Source organism: Poecilia reticulata, chromosome 2 (genome assembly GCF_904066995.2).
Source record: "Poecilia reticulata chromosome 2, P_reticulata-male-v2, whole genome shotgun sequence".
In the NCBI taxonomy this organism is placed as follows: Eukaryota; Metazoa; Chordata; class Actinopteri; order Cyprinodontiformes; family Poeciliidae; genus Poecilia; species Poecilia reticulata.
Window position 1 is genome coordinate 36,217,138 of NC_088831.1, and position 17,998 is coordinate 36,235,135.

The window sequence follows — 17,998 nt, forward strand, 5'->3', positions numbered from 1 at the left end:
ATAATATTGGGTTTATGAAATGAGTTGTCAGCAATAGTTTATGCAAATAACATACACATTTCACAGTATGGAAAGATAAGATTGTGAGATCAATGTAGAATTATCCAGTTCAGAGTAGATTAGATTCTTTGAAGCCAGAGACAGAATCTTTTAGTTTAATCCCAAACTTTAGCAACATTAAGACCAATAACTGCCTGCAGTCCACAACCATTCTTGTAACATTGGCAGTAAATTTAAAGTGGCATGTGTTAAAAGTTGTTGAAAAGTTGATCTTCCTGTTGCAAACTTTTTACCGAAATGTTGCATTTTTTTCTTAATAATGTGATTATTATGGCTTGCAGGTGATGAAAACACAAAGTCTCAGAAAATTAAAATGTTACATAACGCCAATTAAGAATGCATTTTAATATTGTGGTCATATAACTGGGAAAAAAGTACACCAGTAAAATTCATTCATGGATTTGGAGAAGCTTCAGGAGTCAGTACCCACAGACCAATCCTACAAACGTCTCATTATTGATGTCAGGCTATTCCTCAGCCAGAGATAATGACCCGTCCTTCCTGCGCTAAAAAGAAGTGGACTGTTGCTCTCTAGTTCAAAGTCCTCTCTTCGGGTGAAAGAAAAGTTTGGACCTAATTTGGTAAGTGGTCCCAGAGTTTGGTGGAAGAGCGGAAAGGCGCAGTCTCCATGTTGCTTTACGTCTGGTTTTCACAGCCCGTGATGACGAGTCGTGTCATCTGCCGGTGTTGGTCCTCTGCGTTTGACTTTTAAATTTGTCCATATGATTTAACTGAATGTATGTTTTTAAAAAATAACCTGATGGTTTTTTTTTTTTACAAAGCACATAAAGACAAAATTTGCTGTGAATTAATTTGAATCAGAAAGACTTTAAAACATCTGACTTTGTGAAAAATATGAAGAGAAAAGAAAAGTTTTTCTTGATTCAATGTCAGTGAAGAGAAATATCTATTTATCACAGAGTTGAGTCTAATGCAGCATCTACATCATTTTAAACTAAAATAGGCACATTTTTTCCCCGACTGAAAAGCATATAAAAACAATCTGAATAAGTGAACCCAATGCTCACTTCAAAGAACTTCAAACCCAGCTTAGTGTGCAGGGTTGTAATTAAGTATCTTGTTTATGGCTTGTCAACAGCTATTCTTCCTCAGGCGAACTCCCAAGTCTTCAAGGCCACTTTTTGCTCCAAGTACAAACACTGAGAGTCTGAAAAGCCTTTTGGGGGTTTTGACAACCACACAAACTAAACGGAGCTCAGACTGCGCTTGTGTAGCATATCTACTATTGCAACCGGTGAGCTCTTGTTTACTCGCAGAATGCATTTTAATTAGAGGTTAAAAAGTCAGTTCATAAACTATTTACCTGACTGTAAAGTCAAAAGACAGAAGAAAAAGTAGATTAAAGAGTGAGAGGAAGACAAAGGCAGGGAGGAAGAAAGCGAAGATGTCACAAGAGGAAAGATAAAGGCGGGGGAAATGCGTAAGGACTGGATGGAGTAGACAGTGTGAAGAGGGGAAGGAAGGAGGGCGCTGATACCAATCTTCCCCTCAGAGGAGAATAGGGGCTGATTGATGGCAGTGGGATTGCTCTGCAGGAGGGTAGGTGGGTGGATTCTCCCTGATGGAGAGAATAGAGCAGGTGAGATAATGGCCGAGGGAGGAACGGAGAGATAAAGAGAGAGAATGGACGCACTGACAGGAGTGGCGGATCGGTAGGAGGAGCTCTCCTGTCTGCTGAGATTTTTAGCAATGGTGGAGAGAGAACATTAGGGAGGGATGTGAAGGAGAGGGAAACATCCCATTGTCCTGGCAGACAGTGAGCTTGGCAGGACGGGAGTGTTCAAATCCCTTAGGCCTTTTAACTCCACCCTGTTGACAGCTGGCTGCCTGCTAGAGCACAATGCTTGCCCTGACACACAAACACTTACATCCAGGGAGCACAAAGAAACACCACAACAAAGGCGATTGTGAGGGAGGTACTGTAAAATAACTTGGACTCTTTACTGCACTTGAAAGAACTGGGAAGAATGTGGAATGTTGTGGAACCCGTGAATACGGCGTTGGGTTTTAGTCGGCTTCTTCAGAGAGATGTTTACATGGTGTTTTGTTATTTAGGTAAGTTTGAGCTTTGGTTTCCAACCTTTGTTGGATCTCAGATTGAAAGATTATACATTTTCAATGAGAAAAACCTGGGTGTGAAAGCCAACAGAGGCCTTTCTTCTACTTATGTCTTTGTGTTGCCCTGTAAGCTCTCAACCTGTCGAGGATGGAAGGATGGACAGACGGATGAATGGGTTGATGGATGGATGGACCTTTCATTTTCAGCCCCTCTGCATTCTGTGCAGAGATTTTTTGTTAGTTTTGTGACATTTTGCGTCCAATTTGTAATACTTTCTTGTAACATCTTGCAGATTAAGCAAAAGGTGTTACGTCTTTTATACATTCTTTTGTTTTGTCCTTTAAACTGCAAACACACCCATAATTAAGACACGAAAAACTCTCACAACTCACCCGTCACGCTTGTTGAGAGAAATCCCCCAACATCCACTGTCACCATGTCTGTGTACACACATCATAACACACACACAGCACTAATGGCTCATTGGTGACCTCAGGACCATGTTGTGGTCAACAGAAAGGTCAGAAAGTCCTCTCAGCACTGGCTGTTGATATGCGAGTGGCATAGAAAAGCTTTAAAAGCTTGTGCACTTCTGGGAGGATCCTTATTGTCAAAGGTGCTGCATCTATTGCTTGTGCCGCAGATGGTGCTGCAGTTGTTGTTGAAGTCTGAATTGCTTTGACCAGCCATAACCAGCCAAACATTGGTGTTTAAGAGAGAGTCCTGCTCAAGAGTGCAGACAAACAGCAGAGTAGCTGTTTCGACTGAGTCGTAGTAACTACCAACAATTACCAATTGCTTGTTGAAAGCAATACTCCGCTGGTAATTTTAAAACGGCAATGAGTTCAGATCTCTTTTGTTGAGTCAGTGCCGAGTCACCCGTCAGGAGGGAAAATGCAGAGTCTACAGACAGAACAGCTGCAGATGTGCAGCTTCACTTTGCAGATGTATACATTGACAAATCTGCAAATGTTATCAGACAGCTCAAACATTTCAGGTAAAGAAAAAACTAAAATCTCCAATTCCTCTTTGCTTATTAGATAAAAGCTTCCTATAAAGAAAAGCTGCAGACTAGCAGTTTAGAGCTGTTTAAATATCACTTGGTAAAATAAATCAGTGGTTTGCTTGTTTATTGCTTTTGAACCGCTGTGTTGACACATTGTTTCATTTTTATGGCAGAATGTTGGAGTTTTCTTCTGATTTTGAAAAAAACAACAACTCCTCCAGTAAAAACAATCAATTATCTCATGCGATCTTCAGCCAGTTTGTCACTAAACATCCACAAAAATACGGCTCATTCCCATTTTAGGTGGTAAAAAGAACCAAAGTTAACACAGTCAGACATAAAATAATATTAACACTTTTTGTTTAATCTTTTCCATACGTTCACTCTTGCATTATATTTCAAAAATATTCAGATAGCATAAAGCATTTTTGATTAAAGGCTGCTTTAAAAATATACAGACGATTTCCACTCAAAGGAAGGTAAACATTTTTCTTAGTATACTCTTATACCCTGCAAGAAAACACAATGATGTGAGGTTCTTTACTAAATAATAAAATCTCTTGAGAGCGTATAAAAGCATAAGAGTGTCTACGAGGCGCCGACGGTAGGATAGAGATGAAGGGGTTTGTAAATAACTCCAAAGAAGTTTAGAGTAGATTATACAGAACATAAAACTTGGCTACATTCACTATTTCATCTTAGAGCAAGTTTTTTTTTTCCAGTAATGCAATGAAACAAATCAAATTCTTCCATACTCCAGAGAGGTATGGAGTAAGGCAGATAAGGTAAACGCTGCATGAGTTGTGACGTTATGCAAACATTTCAACAATTATGCTTTTAGGAAATTATCCAGTGTAAAATTGTTGCTGCAGAGAGTTCTGGCAACGTAAAATAGCAGACTCTTCTGTTTTAATTTAAAACTGTGTAACAGTGGAAAGTTCAAAGAATATAAGTTTACAGAGAATAAAGTCGTCTAAGAACACGGCACGAAATTACAGAAATCTTATGTGAAATATTTGAGAAGGTATCCGTTATCTGTCTTTATGTTTAAACCACAAACTGTAACAGCATGTGAGCAGTAAAGGCTTGGTTCAGACCTGAACTGATGTTTGTTATTCATCAGTGATTTCCTTCTGTTTTTATTGACAGGCCCTCCATCTCCTCCTCGCAACCCGATGTTTAACATGAATGACACTTGCCTGATGCTGGAGTGGTCGCCTCCCAGCGACACTGGGGGTCGCCGGGATCTCACGTACAACGTCCAGTGCAAACGCTGTGGCCCCGGACCCAACCAGTGCCAGCTCTGTGAGGACGAGCTTCGCTTCCTGCCGAGGCCTTTGGGCCTGACCAATGCCACTGTAACCGTCACAGACTTCTCATCGCACGCCAACTACACCTTTGAGATTGAGTCACTAAACGGCGTGTCAGAGATGAGCACCTTCCCCCGGCAGGTGGCCATCATCACCGTCAGCACTGACCAGGGGGGTGAGTATATGAAAGTTGCAGTTGTTTACACCAACGCAGCATCTTGGATCTTTTCTACTGCCTTCACTCCTCTCTTAGTAACCATCCTTTCACTGCCTTGCTGCATCGTATTGAAATAAGCATAAATAAGAGCTGAGTGAGATTGCTTTCAATGGCTGGAGGCTGAACACGACTGCTTTATAACTTCTTCGTTTAGCTTTATCGGTATATTTAGCTGCCTGAGCTGATTTGCTCTAAAAGCTGGGATAGATTCTGAAAACATCTAATGTTTCTTAAACTGCAAACTAGTTATCACCTCATTAGTGTTTCCCGATCCTAAAAATAAGTGACAGGACGGTTTCCGATTGTCTCAACCTCTATTTTTCTTACATTGAGAATCTAATGAACTTTTTAAATATCTTCTAGAACAGCGTATGTGACCATTTGTAAACAGTACAGTCCCACACCTGAAATAGTCAACTTGACAGACACCCATTGCAAACCAACACATTCCTGTCGGTTTGTATCTGAATTTAATCACTTGCATCGTAGAAGCCATGCTTTGAGATGATATCCATCTGAGGAGGGATTGTTCAAGGACAGCATATGAAAGAAATGTGTCTGGGTCTTCGATATCTGCAGACGGGCTTAACCAGAGAAAAAAAATTGGGAGAGATGGTGGCAAAGGTAATGAAATACAATTTTGCTTCAGTCTGAGAGTGAAATGTCAATACTTGAACTCGGAAAAGGAATTCAGATTTCTGTAGATGGCAATCGGAACAATGTTCACAACTTTTGCATTCTCACTTCATGCAAATGACTGAAAAATGTACGTCATCTTTTTAAATGTATCTGAGGAGTTTATAAAAAGTCTACAAGATATTTTGTGCCCTTCGAAAGTGCACAAAATATCTCAGTGCACTGAGATATTTTGTGTGTACTTTCTTGCAATAACTTGCAATTTCTTGGGATACAGATGCTACTTTGCATTTCGAGGGAAATTTGCACAATTAGTTGGGTATTTAAGAAAAAAATAAGTTTTTGACACAAAACGACCTGCATTTCTTCACGTTTGTTTTGCTTAAAAAGCAATAGATTTGCTGCAAAATATGAGAGATATTTCTGCTGTTTTGGACTACATTTTTATAGTCCAAATCACCATTTCTTGTGGGCCTGTGTTTGGTTTATTGCATACTTATTAGCTGTCATTTTCAAACAGTTTTTGTCCACCTCCCTATGTTAACCTGGAACTTCTCGCTTGCCTTCGTTTGTCCTCGTTCTGTTTCCAGACGTTCTTGTTTTGCCTTTCTTCTTTGTTCTCTCCTATCCGCATAACCTCCATGTTTCTACTGCTGAGAGCATCTGGGAGAAATACATTTTCTCATACAGCCATAGCACATTAACTGCATTATTCTGTGTCTCAAAGGACAGCTCTAGATAGTACATGCGACTCTGCGTTACACACAGACTTTTTTATTTGATTAACATGCCTTGTTTAGAACATAGTCAAAGCTGGTCCCTTAGCTGTAGACAAGACGCATTTGAACACTAATATAGCCAGCTGCTGCTATTTAGGGTCCTCAGGGGAGGAGGCAGATTTATGGCTCGCTGTTAGTGATAAACAGCCTAATGCTGTACTTTTAACACGGTTACGTTTTCAGAAAGCAGAATTTGATCAGTGCTGTTAAATTTAATGAGGATCATTAAAGGGGTATTGATCACACAGCTGTTTGTGTTGGGTGTAACTGAACAATGTTCTTACCAGCCTGTCTGCTGATGAATGTATAAAGATGCTGCGTAAATATTTTAAAGTGTATATTTTACAGCACAATTCTTGTGCTTGACGATGGGAGTGAAATGATGGTGTTTTTTTTAAATTATCTACATTTTGTCTTCTAATCTAAGCTCATGATTACAAAGGGGTTAGCCTAAATACACTTTTCAATATTCTGTCAGGTTAAAATTACAAACTTTAATGTATTTTAACAGGGTTTTAGGTGATGGACAAACGCAAAGTTGCAGATATTTGTAAGGAAAAAAAAACACTGTTTTCTTAATTAAAAGTCAGACGTTTTGTGTAGACTTCATTTATCCTATGATTCTTTAAAATTAATAACCAGCCACCCAGTTTGGCTACATTCACGCAGCAGCTCTTGATGCTCAATTCGGATTTTTTTCATTTTTTATTTGCTGAAATATGATTCTTTTTGCCTGTCATTCATGTTACTTGCAGATGCTACTTCAATCAGTTCTCAGTGTGAATGGTTTACAACTTCAAAGCGACCCGCACGTGCAGAATTGAAGTGTGTTTACAGAAGTAATTATGAATCTAAACGTCTATGTATTGATTTATGAAGTTATTCAGCAATGGGAGCTGATGGTATTGCCACAAGATCATAATAAGACGAAGGAAGCAAAAAAAACAAAAGCACAACTATTAGCAATGGTCTTTTGAGGAGCATTGACTGTGACTTGTGGAGGGGGAGTCTGTTTGGATGTGTTGTTGGACCAGGAGAGGTGGGATAGTGAAGTGGTTTGCTTCACTAAAATAGCCTTCTTTCATATTCTCAGAATTATAATGTTCAGCCATTGTTTACATCTGGATTTACCGCATCTTCTTTAGTCCCTTATTTTGCTTTTTAAATTTCTTTCACACTTCTCTTATTTTGCCATACTTTTTCTGTATGGCAAAATAGAGAATAATGACGCATGTCTCACCTCGATGAGGTGAAAGTTGGATGAAAAGCGACATGACCGTTCAGAATGCAAAAGCTTTGAGAGTAATTGCATATGTATCTGATTTGATACCATATATGGATGTGGCACAAATCAGATTTTTGTCTGGCTTGAAAAAGATTGTTATTGGGCCTTCCAGTTTCGCAATCTGCAAATTGGACTTTTGGTTTTATGGAACCAATGACTTTGTTCTTTCCACGCTTCCATAAAAGCCATATTTGCAGTGCCTGCAACTAATGGTCGTCCTGACAGATTTCCCTTCAGTGAATCTCTGTAGTTCCTTCAGAGCGACAATGGGCCACGTCGTTGCTCCTCTGATTAATACTCGCCTTACCCAGCATGGTAGTTTAGGTCAGAAAGTTCTTTTTTGCAGTTGTGGTTGTAACATCACAAAACTGGAAAAAGTTCAATGTATATAAATACTGTTTCAAGGTACTGTTTGTACCAAACATAAATTCACTTACTAAATGGATCCTAAACTCTGATGCATCCTTTCCATCTTCCTGGCACTGTGGCTTGTTGAGAAATGCCAATTTGCGTCAGTGTCAGCAGTCTGAAAGCTCCAGTTGCTTTTGAAAAGGTTGAAATGAGCTAAAGTGTGCCTAAGGTCAGCATATTCATCCCAGTCAAAGATAACCATGCAAACCATCTGACGAAAAGCAACATTTGCATGCAGCAGTGATATGCATGCATGCTTCGGCACAAACAGAACTCTTTCTCCCGCCTCGACACATCCACCTAAACTGCTCTGTGATGGGCTTGTTTGGAAAAGTGCACATAAAATTCATATACACCATTAGCATAGTGTTGCCATCAGCAGAAAGCAGACAGCCATGTGAATTTCAGTGTTTTCAGGAGTCTGCTGTAATAATTTACTCTGACTATAAATAAATTGAACTCTGTCATTAAAATGCAGATGGACGTTTTTGGTCAGTGATTTGTTCCAGTAAAGATGTGATTTGCTTTACTGAGAAGACAAAGAATTATAATGCACAATGACAAACAACATCTGAGGTTTTTAGTGAGAAGAAAAATCTCTTGAAATTGAGAATAAAATAGATGTTTGTTTTTTTTAATGTTGACACGGTTTCTGACTTTACTCGTTTATTGTCAGCAGAAAGGATTCTCATCTTTATTTGGTCTGATGTCCCTGAAGAAGTTGTCAAAATATTTTTACTGAACTTTGCTAAAAAAGATTCGTGACAGAGGCACAAAGAAAATCAACAAGAGGACAAGTAGCACATGTGGAAACTTAATCGAGATGATGGTTTAAAAGGAAGGAGAAAATTAGATTTAAAAAGGAAAAGTACTTTTATAAATGTGAAAACAGAAAAAGTATGGCAAAATAAGAGAAGTGTGAAAGAAAACAAAATTTAAAAAGCAGAATAAGGGAAAATTATTGAGTTATTAAAAGACTAAAGAAAACAAAGCGAGAGTAAGAACCAGGATTAGTTTGCTAACGTTACGTTTGATTAAACAAATAAATGAATCCTAGAGAAAACAGTTGTACCAGGGTCCAATCCAGGCTTTATCCAAGCTGAAACATTTTTACAAAGTATGGAAGACAGATGCATGAATCAATAACTTATTGGCAGAATAAATATGTTTGAAAGAAATCACTTTGTGGGCATAAAATAACTGAGGAAAAGAAGTGACATTTTTGATTATGTAGTTAACTGTATTTTTATACAAACTTTTAAATATGTTTATGAAAGACTGAAATTGCTTAAATTGTGTCTCTTCAACTCTGGTTGGTTTTTTATGCTGCTCCCCCCTACATTGGTTCTGACCTCAAAAAAAAGTTTAATATTTGATAACACAAATAGTTGCGAGAAGTTCTAAAAAACCTGAAACCATTTACCAAGAATAAGTCATAGACTCTATATTGACATTTCTACATTTATTCATTGATGTACCATGTAGACGTTTTGGGAAAGGGGATGAAATCAAACAGTTTTAGCTGTTCTATACAGTTACATGAACTTGCAGAGTTGTACTGGCGATAACTTTGAAGTGGTCTACTTCACTGGACCCCCTGCGGTTTGCGTGCCACTCCACTTGCTCCACAGCTGACACCATCTCCCACACACCGCACACTGCCTGGTCCTCTACACCCACGTTAGGCCACTGTTCGTCAAATTCAGCTCAGCATTCTATACAATCATTCCCCAGCAGCTGGTCACCAAATGCTTCCTGCTGAGCCTCAACACACCCTCCTGTAACTGGATTCTGGACTTCCTGACAGCAACCGCAGTCGGCTCGCATCAGCAGCGCAGCATCACAAACCATCAGGCTGAGCACAGGTGCCTCCCGAGGTTGTGAGCTCAGCCAACTAACTGGTGTTTATGTTGCATGACTGCACTGCACAGAATCCAAATATATCATTGAGTTTGCAAATGACACAACTGTCATGGGGATCATCAGTGACGGCAATGAGGGGTTTTACAACAACCTTTTCCTGAACGTGACACAACCAAGGAAATGTTGGTTGATCCGAGTTTGTCAGCATATTATTAACGTCTCATTAAAAGCTCAAAGAAAAAGAGTCAGAACAACCAAGTTCCTCAGCATGACTAGCGATGTAAACTCTGAGACGAACACATGGCAACGTCTGGCTTGTCATATGAGCGAACACATCCAATCCTCACAGATTTCCACAAGCGAACAGCTGAGTGTCCCGACATGCAGAATTTTTGTCCTCTCAGGTCTAAAATATCCTCCAGCTGCAGCTGGTCCAAAATGCTGCTGCTCGCGTTCTGACTAAAACCAGGAAGATGGAGCATATCACCCAGTTCTAAAGTCCTTCCACTGGCTCCCAGCAGCTCAGAGAATAGACTTTAAAATACTGTTCTTAGTTTATAAATCACTGAACGGTTTAGCACCACAATTCATTTAAGACCTTCCAGAACCTCTCAGGTCTTCTGGTTCTGGTCTGCATCCAGAACCAGAACCAAACGAGGAGAAGCAGCATTCAGCTTCTATGCACCACAAATCTGGAACGCTGAAGTGCCTTTACATCTAGACTGAAAGCCCAACTGTTTAGAGTTTCTTTGGAAACATAACCAATGAAACATTAATCAACAACCTGATGTGTAACGACAGCAAAATGTAATGTTTCATCGTTGACTTTGTATTTTTGTGTTTTTATGATGTAAAGCACTTTGAAATGCCTTACTGCTGAAATGTGCTGCAGAACTAACATTTGATTTGATGCAGTGTAGTTTGGTCTGCAATGCATTGTGAGGACAGCTGATCATATGGAGCACTCTCTCCTCCATCCAGAATATTTTTCTGACCTTGCACAATATTCTCTGACCTCGCCATCCCTTCTCATAGACTGAGGCTCCGAAGCATCAACCAGAACTGCTTGGTTCTGTAACAACGCCTTTATCCCCTCGGTAACGCACACCTCGCTGTGCACTTGCACTTTAGATTGACTGGACAATCAGAGTGAACCCTCCTTCCATCCACTGGCTATTCTTGCGCGGTCGCAGAGTAATGCCACTTTTTGAGAGATCGACTTTTGGGTGTTCTGTGAAGTTAAGGTTCAGAAAGTTTTTCAAGGCGCTGTGAAATGTTTTTTTCCAACTATAAACATTTTTCACTCTCTTACTTATCGTTTGGGATATAAAGTCGTCAAAGTTAGATTCTACTCAAGGAAATCCCCCTGCCTTGAAATCAAAACAACTGTCTTTATACAGCAGTAGCATTAAATAAATAGCTTTTAGCAGCTTCCCTGTTCAAGGCGGCCTTTCTTCTGGCACCATGCCACGCTATAACTAACTATGACAAATTAGCCACATACCTAATTACTAGCCTGGGAAAATCACAATGATGTTTATTAGGCTCGGCATCATAAAGCGGTGTGCCTGTGCCCCAAGACCAAAGCTCTATACTGGAGGAACACTAATAATAACAGCTATACAAATTGGCTGAGTGAAATGACCAGGGCCCCAGAGGTGCTTAGCTGTGATGGGGTGAAGAGGAAGGTGACTTTCCGTGGATTAATCAATATGGCTATCCAAAGTGCTGCTGCGCCGGGGTTTGGATAACACCGTTTCCTGCTATACACGATATTTGTGTGTGTGTGTGTGTTTTAGCATTTCTCACTTTGTAAAGCCCTTTTTTTATTTCAACAAATACTGTGAGGACCTGTGATCCTTATGGGCCCCAAAGCTTGGGCCCCACATAAAGAAGTGCTGTTAGGTTACAGAAATACATAAAATATGAAAGGTGAATGCAAAGTCCTTGTGAAGAAAAATGTAATGTGTGTCTAGATTTAGCTGAGAACCTGACTCCATTATGGGTTAATAGGAAAAAGCAGCCACTGATAAAAATGCTGAATACATCATGTTGCTGTTTTTTTTTTTTTTTTCTTTTTTCCTCTCCCTGGACATATAGTTGTGGGTGAGAGGGTTTTTGGGGGTCCTACATCTTCTCGCAGTGAAATGTGTGTGTTTCCTGTGGGTGTGTTGGAGCGCCGTTAGATTGCTGACACCGGCCTTGTGGAAAGAGCAGTCGTAAATAGAAGCTTCACGCTTGCTGGCTTATTAACAGTTGATTTATCCGACTCTCTGCGGGGAACACGCGCCCTTGGCACCCGAGCCCAGAGATCGGCCGCGGGGGGCCCCAATTACCCGATGTCGTGGGTATCTGAAGATGTGCTGAGGGGAAATCTGGTGTCTTTGTGTTGCGAGCGGCGCACGTGCTCACGCGCCTCACATTGCTGCGTACGCCAGTCCCAGGGTCATCTTCATCATCACTCTTTCTCTTCGCTTGCACACTCACATTCACACCCACTCTGTATGCCTCCTGTGGTGGGAGATACAAGGGGGGAATAATAGGATGGGAAAAATTTATTCGACAGCTCTCTTTCTCTACACTGATTTATCAGAGCATTCCCTCCAATGATGTGCCTTTATCTTTCTCAGTTTCTCTTGTCGCTCTGCTCCCTGCAATTTTTCCACATTAAGCACTGCTGTGTGTTTGACTTGTGTGTTCATCACACTGTACTGACAAGTACTAACATTATACCCAGTCATATTTTACAGGGTTAAGGCTGCTGTGAGGCAGTGCTTTATTGCAGCAAGACTGAAGTTTTAAGACCTATTATTTAATCATAATGTTTGGCCTTCTTTTTATTCCTTCCTGTCAAATACTACTTTATGTGTAAGGCTGAACGAAAAAAGTCCTTGAAGAGGTTTTTCTTGTGTTCTGTGCTAATTCTTTTACTCTGTGGACATAAAATATCAGGTTGTTACGTTTTTCAACCGAATTATTTGTTTAGCATGTCGTATAAATATTTTGATTTGTTTCATTCTGAAACGTCTAAATATGACAGTTAAAAACTTTTTTGATGAGATATTTTTAGTAAAACACACAAAAATCAACGATTGAAATGTTTTGCTGTCTTTATAGTAGGATCAAATTAATTTTGTAATCATTTTCTATATGTCACATTTCTTTATGAAATATAGTCTTTTTGTGATATCTACCACAAAACTGTGATTATGAGGAGTTGAGCTGAAGCAGTGAAGTCAGCAGTCTGGTTGGTTGTTCAAGCTGTTAAGAGTATTGAAATACATAAATATTATACATACTATCAGTAAATATCGGTTATTGGCTGCAGCAGCAATTTTAATATTGGATATCGACATTGGTTGTTCCCTATTTTAAGCTCCTTTTAACACAGTTAAAAATGAGAAAATACAATTAAAAAAATTGCAAATGTAAATTAAAATATTTCTTTTATTTTTAATTGCATAATCTCACACTGACAGTTTTAGAATTTCTTTATTCACTTTTTTCTAAAAAAAAAAATCACAATTTCCCCAATGTCTTCAAGGTCTTATTGTTTCAATAAAATAAGAGAAGTTTGGTATTTTCCATTTCATTTCTGTGAGGAGTTTGGAGTTTTGATCTGCTTTGACGCTGCGTTTGCCAGGAATGTAAATGTCACAGGACAAATGGAAACTATTTCCTAATCAAAGTGAGAAATACGAGAGAAAAAGAAACTCTGTTCTGTCAAAGAAGACTGAGCAAGAACCAAGATTTTATAATTATATTAGATGGTAATTATGTTAGATAAACAGAACAATCCAAAGTAAACTACAGCAGTTTTAATGGTGTGAGATTATGCTACTGAAGCTACATAATGTACTAATTTTGAATTTGTCTTGAGGCTTTTCACCGATCTTGAAGTTGCTCTTCAGGAATAAATCAACCTACATGTTTGACTTTATCTCATTCAATCAGTCACATAAAATATGATAAACTGGGTCTCTACAGAGTTTCATCCCATGTCAGTTTTAGCATGATTTTGGTCTTGTGTAGCACTTCAGATTTTTCATGGAGCAAAGAGAGAAAAACTTTGCATTTTTCCCAGTTTCTACTTGTGCCAAAGTTATATGCAACACTGAATCTAATCATTGCTTTATTTGGATTTTAAATCCTACAATAATGACTGAAATGAGAAGTAAGTGCTAATGGAGGAAACTGAGCATATAAATGTTGCTAATTGTTGCAGTAGGTGATGGAACCAATAAATGTTGTGATGTTTTCTTGAAACATTAATTTAATTAAAACTTCTGTTCCTGTGAATATTATGTCACTTCTGTTATAATGGTTAACACTTACAGGTATCATTTGTTTTAGGTAAAAATTGAAAATTAACACATTTTATGAAAACGAGTCTTTGAGGCAACACACTTACAGTACATGTCATTTAGATGAAAATAATCCTGGATCATGGTTCTAAATAAATATCAAAATATTTTAGATAATAACATTTCTCCATGTCAATTCATGTCTTTTTGAAAAGGTTATGGTTTCAAATCTCCATTTCGGTTACAATATAAGACCTACACTAGACTCTTTTATGCTAAAGTCAATTTTATGAATAACTTATTAGATTACTCATTGGTGCTCGTGTTGTGGATGCAATATTGCAACACTTGAACCTGAAACACAATTTTTACTGGTAAAAAACAATAAGGTTATTTCTCAAGTGTGAAACTGGTGATGAATATCACAATGATCCTTATTCAGCGTCTCAAAATTGTGTGTATTTATTACGTTGTTTAGTTTTAGTCTTGGGGGAAATATATTTTATGGATTATAATATTCTGCATTCTCAGTCTATCGTTGCTGTTCTCTTGATTGTTTGCAGTGAATTGGTTACTGATGACTGCAGAACACAAATTGATTTTGTTTTATGTAATAAAGAAGTTAAAAATGTGACTTGGGGGGGAAAAAAATTGAGGATGAATAGGAAATTCTTCCAATTATTTTACACTTCAAGTCTAAAAATAACTCAATGATTTAATTTAAAATGGGGCTGGACACTACCAGACATAAAAACCGATATTAATGAGAATGGCAGTGACAAAATCAAACTTGTGAAGAAGCCATCACTGCTACAGCGACTCTGACCTTTAGCATCTTGGTCACTAAAATCGTGTGTGTTTGAGGTACATGGGGAATCATATAGTCAGGTTTGCATTTGATGTTGCTTGCATTTGATTTTGATTTCCAATAGTGATGAGTACTTTCAGAGTTTTTTCAAAAATGTTAAGATTGTCATAATTTACTACGCTAATCTGCTAAACCTTTTAACTAAAATGCGATCCAAACGGGGTGACATTCTGTCCTAGCCTCTTGCCCTCTGACCTCACTTACTAACAAAGCTGTCCTTCACCCTCCTTAACGAGGTGTCCATCTTCAGGGACATTTTTGGGAACTTCTTATGGTGTTAACAGAAGCTAATTTGACGTCTCTCTCCTCATCTTGCTGGTTCTATGGATACCTGTGAATAGCTAATTCTGCCTCCTTCTCTAGCCCTGCAGTTGACCAAAATTATTATGCTTTTCTGGTTAAATTACAACAACTCCGGGTTCGGCCTGTGATTGTGTGTCTGCCCACTGGAAGTTTCCCAGTATGCCAGATGGCCAGTCCGGCACTCAGTACTGGCCTGAACCAGGTCAACCAGTCCTGCTAAACCAATTAAAAATAACAGACTTTTGATGAACATACAGTTAAACCCAAAGTTATTAATATTCCTGGCAGATTTATATTTAATATTATTTTGATCCCATAACTAAATATGCAAAGACTTGGTGGAAGATGATGAGTCTATGTACAAGGAGAATGATTTTTAAAAAATGATTTTAAGAAAATCAGCATGTTAAAATCATACCATTTCCCTGTCAGTATTGAATTTAAAAGCCTTTTAGGCTTTATGACAATCAAACACATAATACTCTAATCTCCTTCCTTAGATTCTGGAGCAAATTCTAGTCAAAATGTTAATATTAATTCCAGTTATAGGAAACATATTAGTAAAATTAATTACTTAAAATTTACCTCTACTTACTGGGATGGATAATTTTGGACTTATCTGTAGGATATTTCTCATTTTGTACAACAAGAATCTGATCTAATGAACATTCAGTGTTGAACTTTCCAAACTATTTTAACTAAATAGAAGGATTACCTTTCATAATAAGTTTAATCCATTCCAGCTACAAATGAGTTTCATATAACAATAACAGACACATCCATTATCTTTGGAACCTAGTTTAGTCATTTCAAGGAGTTACCGCAAGATTTAAAGTAAAGGTTCATTTTGGTGTTGCTAAATTGGGAAGTAAAGCCAAAAGGCCCTGCAGATGAAAGGTTGGTTTTACAGAGTTTGAGAAGAACAGTTTATTTTTGTCCTCCTATCATTTTGATCAAAATGTCTACTTTCACCTGGTGAAACAAAAAACCCCACAAAAAAGAACAGCTATTCATTAAATGCTAAGTGTAAATCTACATGTATTTTAAATCCAAAGCATGTTGCATAACACATTTTTGTTAGAGTAACCTCTGTGGGTTGAGTGCACTTCAAAAGTGTCTGAACTGCCATTATGGCTGCAATTTACTCTCGGTGCTCCATTTGTGGTTGTGGCCCTGATGAAACGGGCAGAAGAAGCTCATGACAGCCGGGATCTCTAACCCTTCATGTCTTCTGGCTCCTGCAGCTGCTGTCAACTGTCCTGAATGATATTAACAAGCAGCTGATAAGTCTGAACCTCCACCTTCACTGACCGACAGAGACCTTTCACAAAACACAAGAAGAATTCATGACGTGTAGAGAACGATCCCTTAACATTTATTGTTTTACAGCCAGAATCTGCCAGGTTGATGCTTCAGGCGATAATTTGACTCCAGCAAGCAGGACGACGTAACTAATGTGCAGATATGACTACAAACTGCGACTCAGGATACCAGAAATACTAAAAACAATTGCTCGCTTTAATCCGTCAGTGCTGGAAATTCTGAAATAAATATTTTTCCGGGCGATAAATTGTCCCAGGAATTATTGCGATAAACAATAATATTGTTTTGAGACGTTTTCAAGTAACAATGCAAGAGCACATTCTCAAATATCAAAAAACGCTCGATTTTAATGAATATTTCACACTGAAACTAAAATGTATTTTAAATATCCGAAGTAAATAATCAAAGCAACTGAAATAGCTAATAAAATTAATTATAACGTCTTTGTAAACAAAATTGTCCTTCAGTTAAAAGGGCTGGTTGAGGCCAAACCACCAGACTGAAGCTTTTTGATTTCCATTTTTTTTTGTGGAAAAAGAGAGAAAACAATAAATCATGCAGATGGTCATTATTAAGTTTGTTTTAATTTAATTCACTGATTTATTCCTTACTGCGATAAGCATATACTGAATGACTAAACTGTTTAAAAATAAATGTAGCAAACAGTTGATAATTTATCTCCCTATTTTTGTCTTAAATTTTTCACTTCAGATTTACATATTCCACTCTTTTAATCGCTTCCAATACTTTTTATTGTGATTAAAAATTCCTGCCTCTAGTATTCCCATTAATAAGATTGCTTTTATGAAGGGAACTTGGCAAATTTTATTTTGCAAATAATTTTAGTACGTGCAAAATTAGAAAAGTTTCTTTGTATTATGCAACATCTAAATTAAATTACCTATTATGTAAAAAGAAAACCCTTCAGATTCTGTATTTAACTTCCTTATCTGTGTCATCTTTAATTTTACTATTTCCTGATGTTTTTTGGGCACTTTAACATTTTCTTACATTACTGCCCATATTGTCTTTATTTCATCCCAATTATGTTCATGTTTTTCAATTGTAAATGTAGTAAAAAAAGGTTTTTTTTTTACATATTGTACCACATTTGTAATCTCTGAACTTTGCTGACCTTACATGAGCGTTTCCTAAGAATATGTCAGCCCTCTGGAAGGTGTGTGTGGAAGAACCAACCCAATATCCTGCCGTCGATGTGCTCACTTCCCATCCTTGCTGCCAGAGCCTAATCAGTGTGGAAGCAGAGCTCGGCCTGCTGATTGGTGGTGGATCTTTGGGATGAATCACACCAATGAAAGGGATTCTGCTGGCACAGAAATGAGGCTTTTGGGCCAGAAATTCTTTGTGCTTTCTGAATACTCATTTCCTATTTTTCTTTTTCTGTTTGAGTCATCATCCAACAGTGCTATTTGTTTCATATTCAGACATTTGCATTGATCACAGAAATTCCTTTACCATTTGCAAAATGACAAAGACGATCTCTTTTATCCTATAAGGCATTTGAGCTGTACAGCAGGGGAGTTAAACTCACT

General features: G+C 38.1%; 1 protein-coding gene across 1 annotated transcript in view; it reads left to right on the plus strand.

The window, feature by feature from the left end:
- epha6 (eph receptor A6) overlaps positions 1 to 17,998 on the plus strand; it is a 194,824-nt gene that overhangs the window by 94,894 nt on the left and 81,932 nt on the right. Inside the window, exon 5 of the mRNA XM_008403535.3 lies at positions 4,296 to 4,631. Coding sequence (XP_008401757.1) covers positions 4,296 to 4,631 — 336 coding nt within the window. The remainder of the gene's footprint in view (positions 1 to 4,295; positions 4,632 to 17,998) is intronic.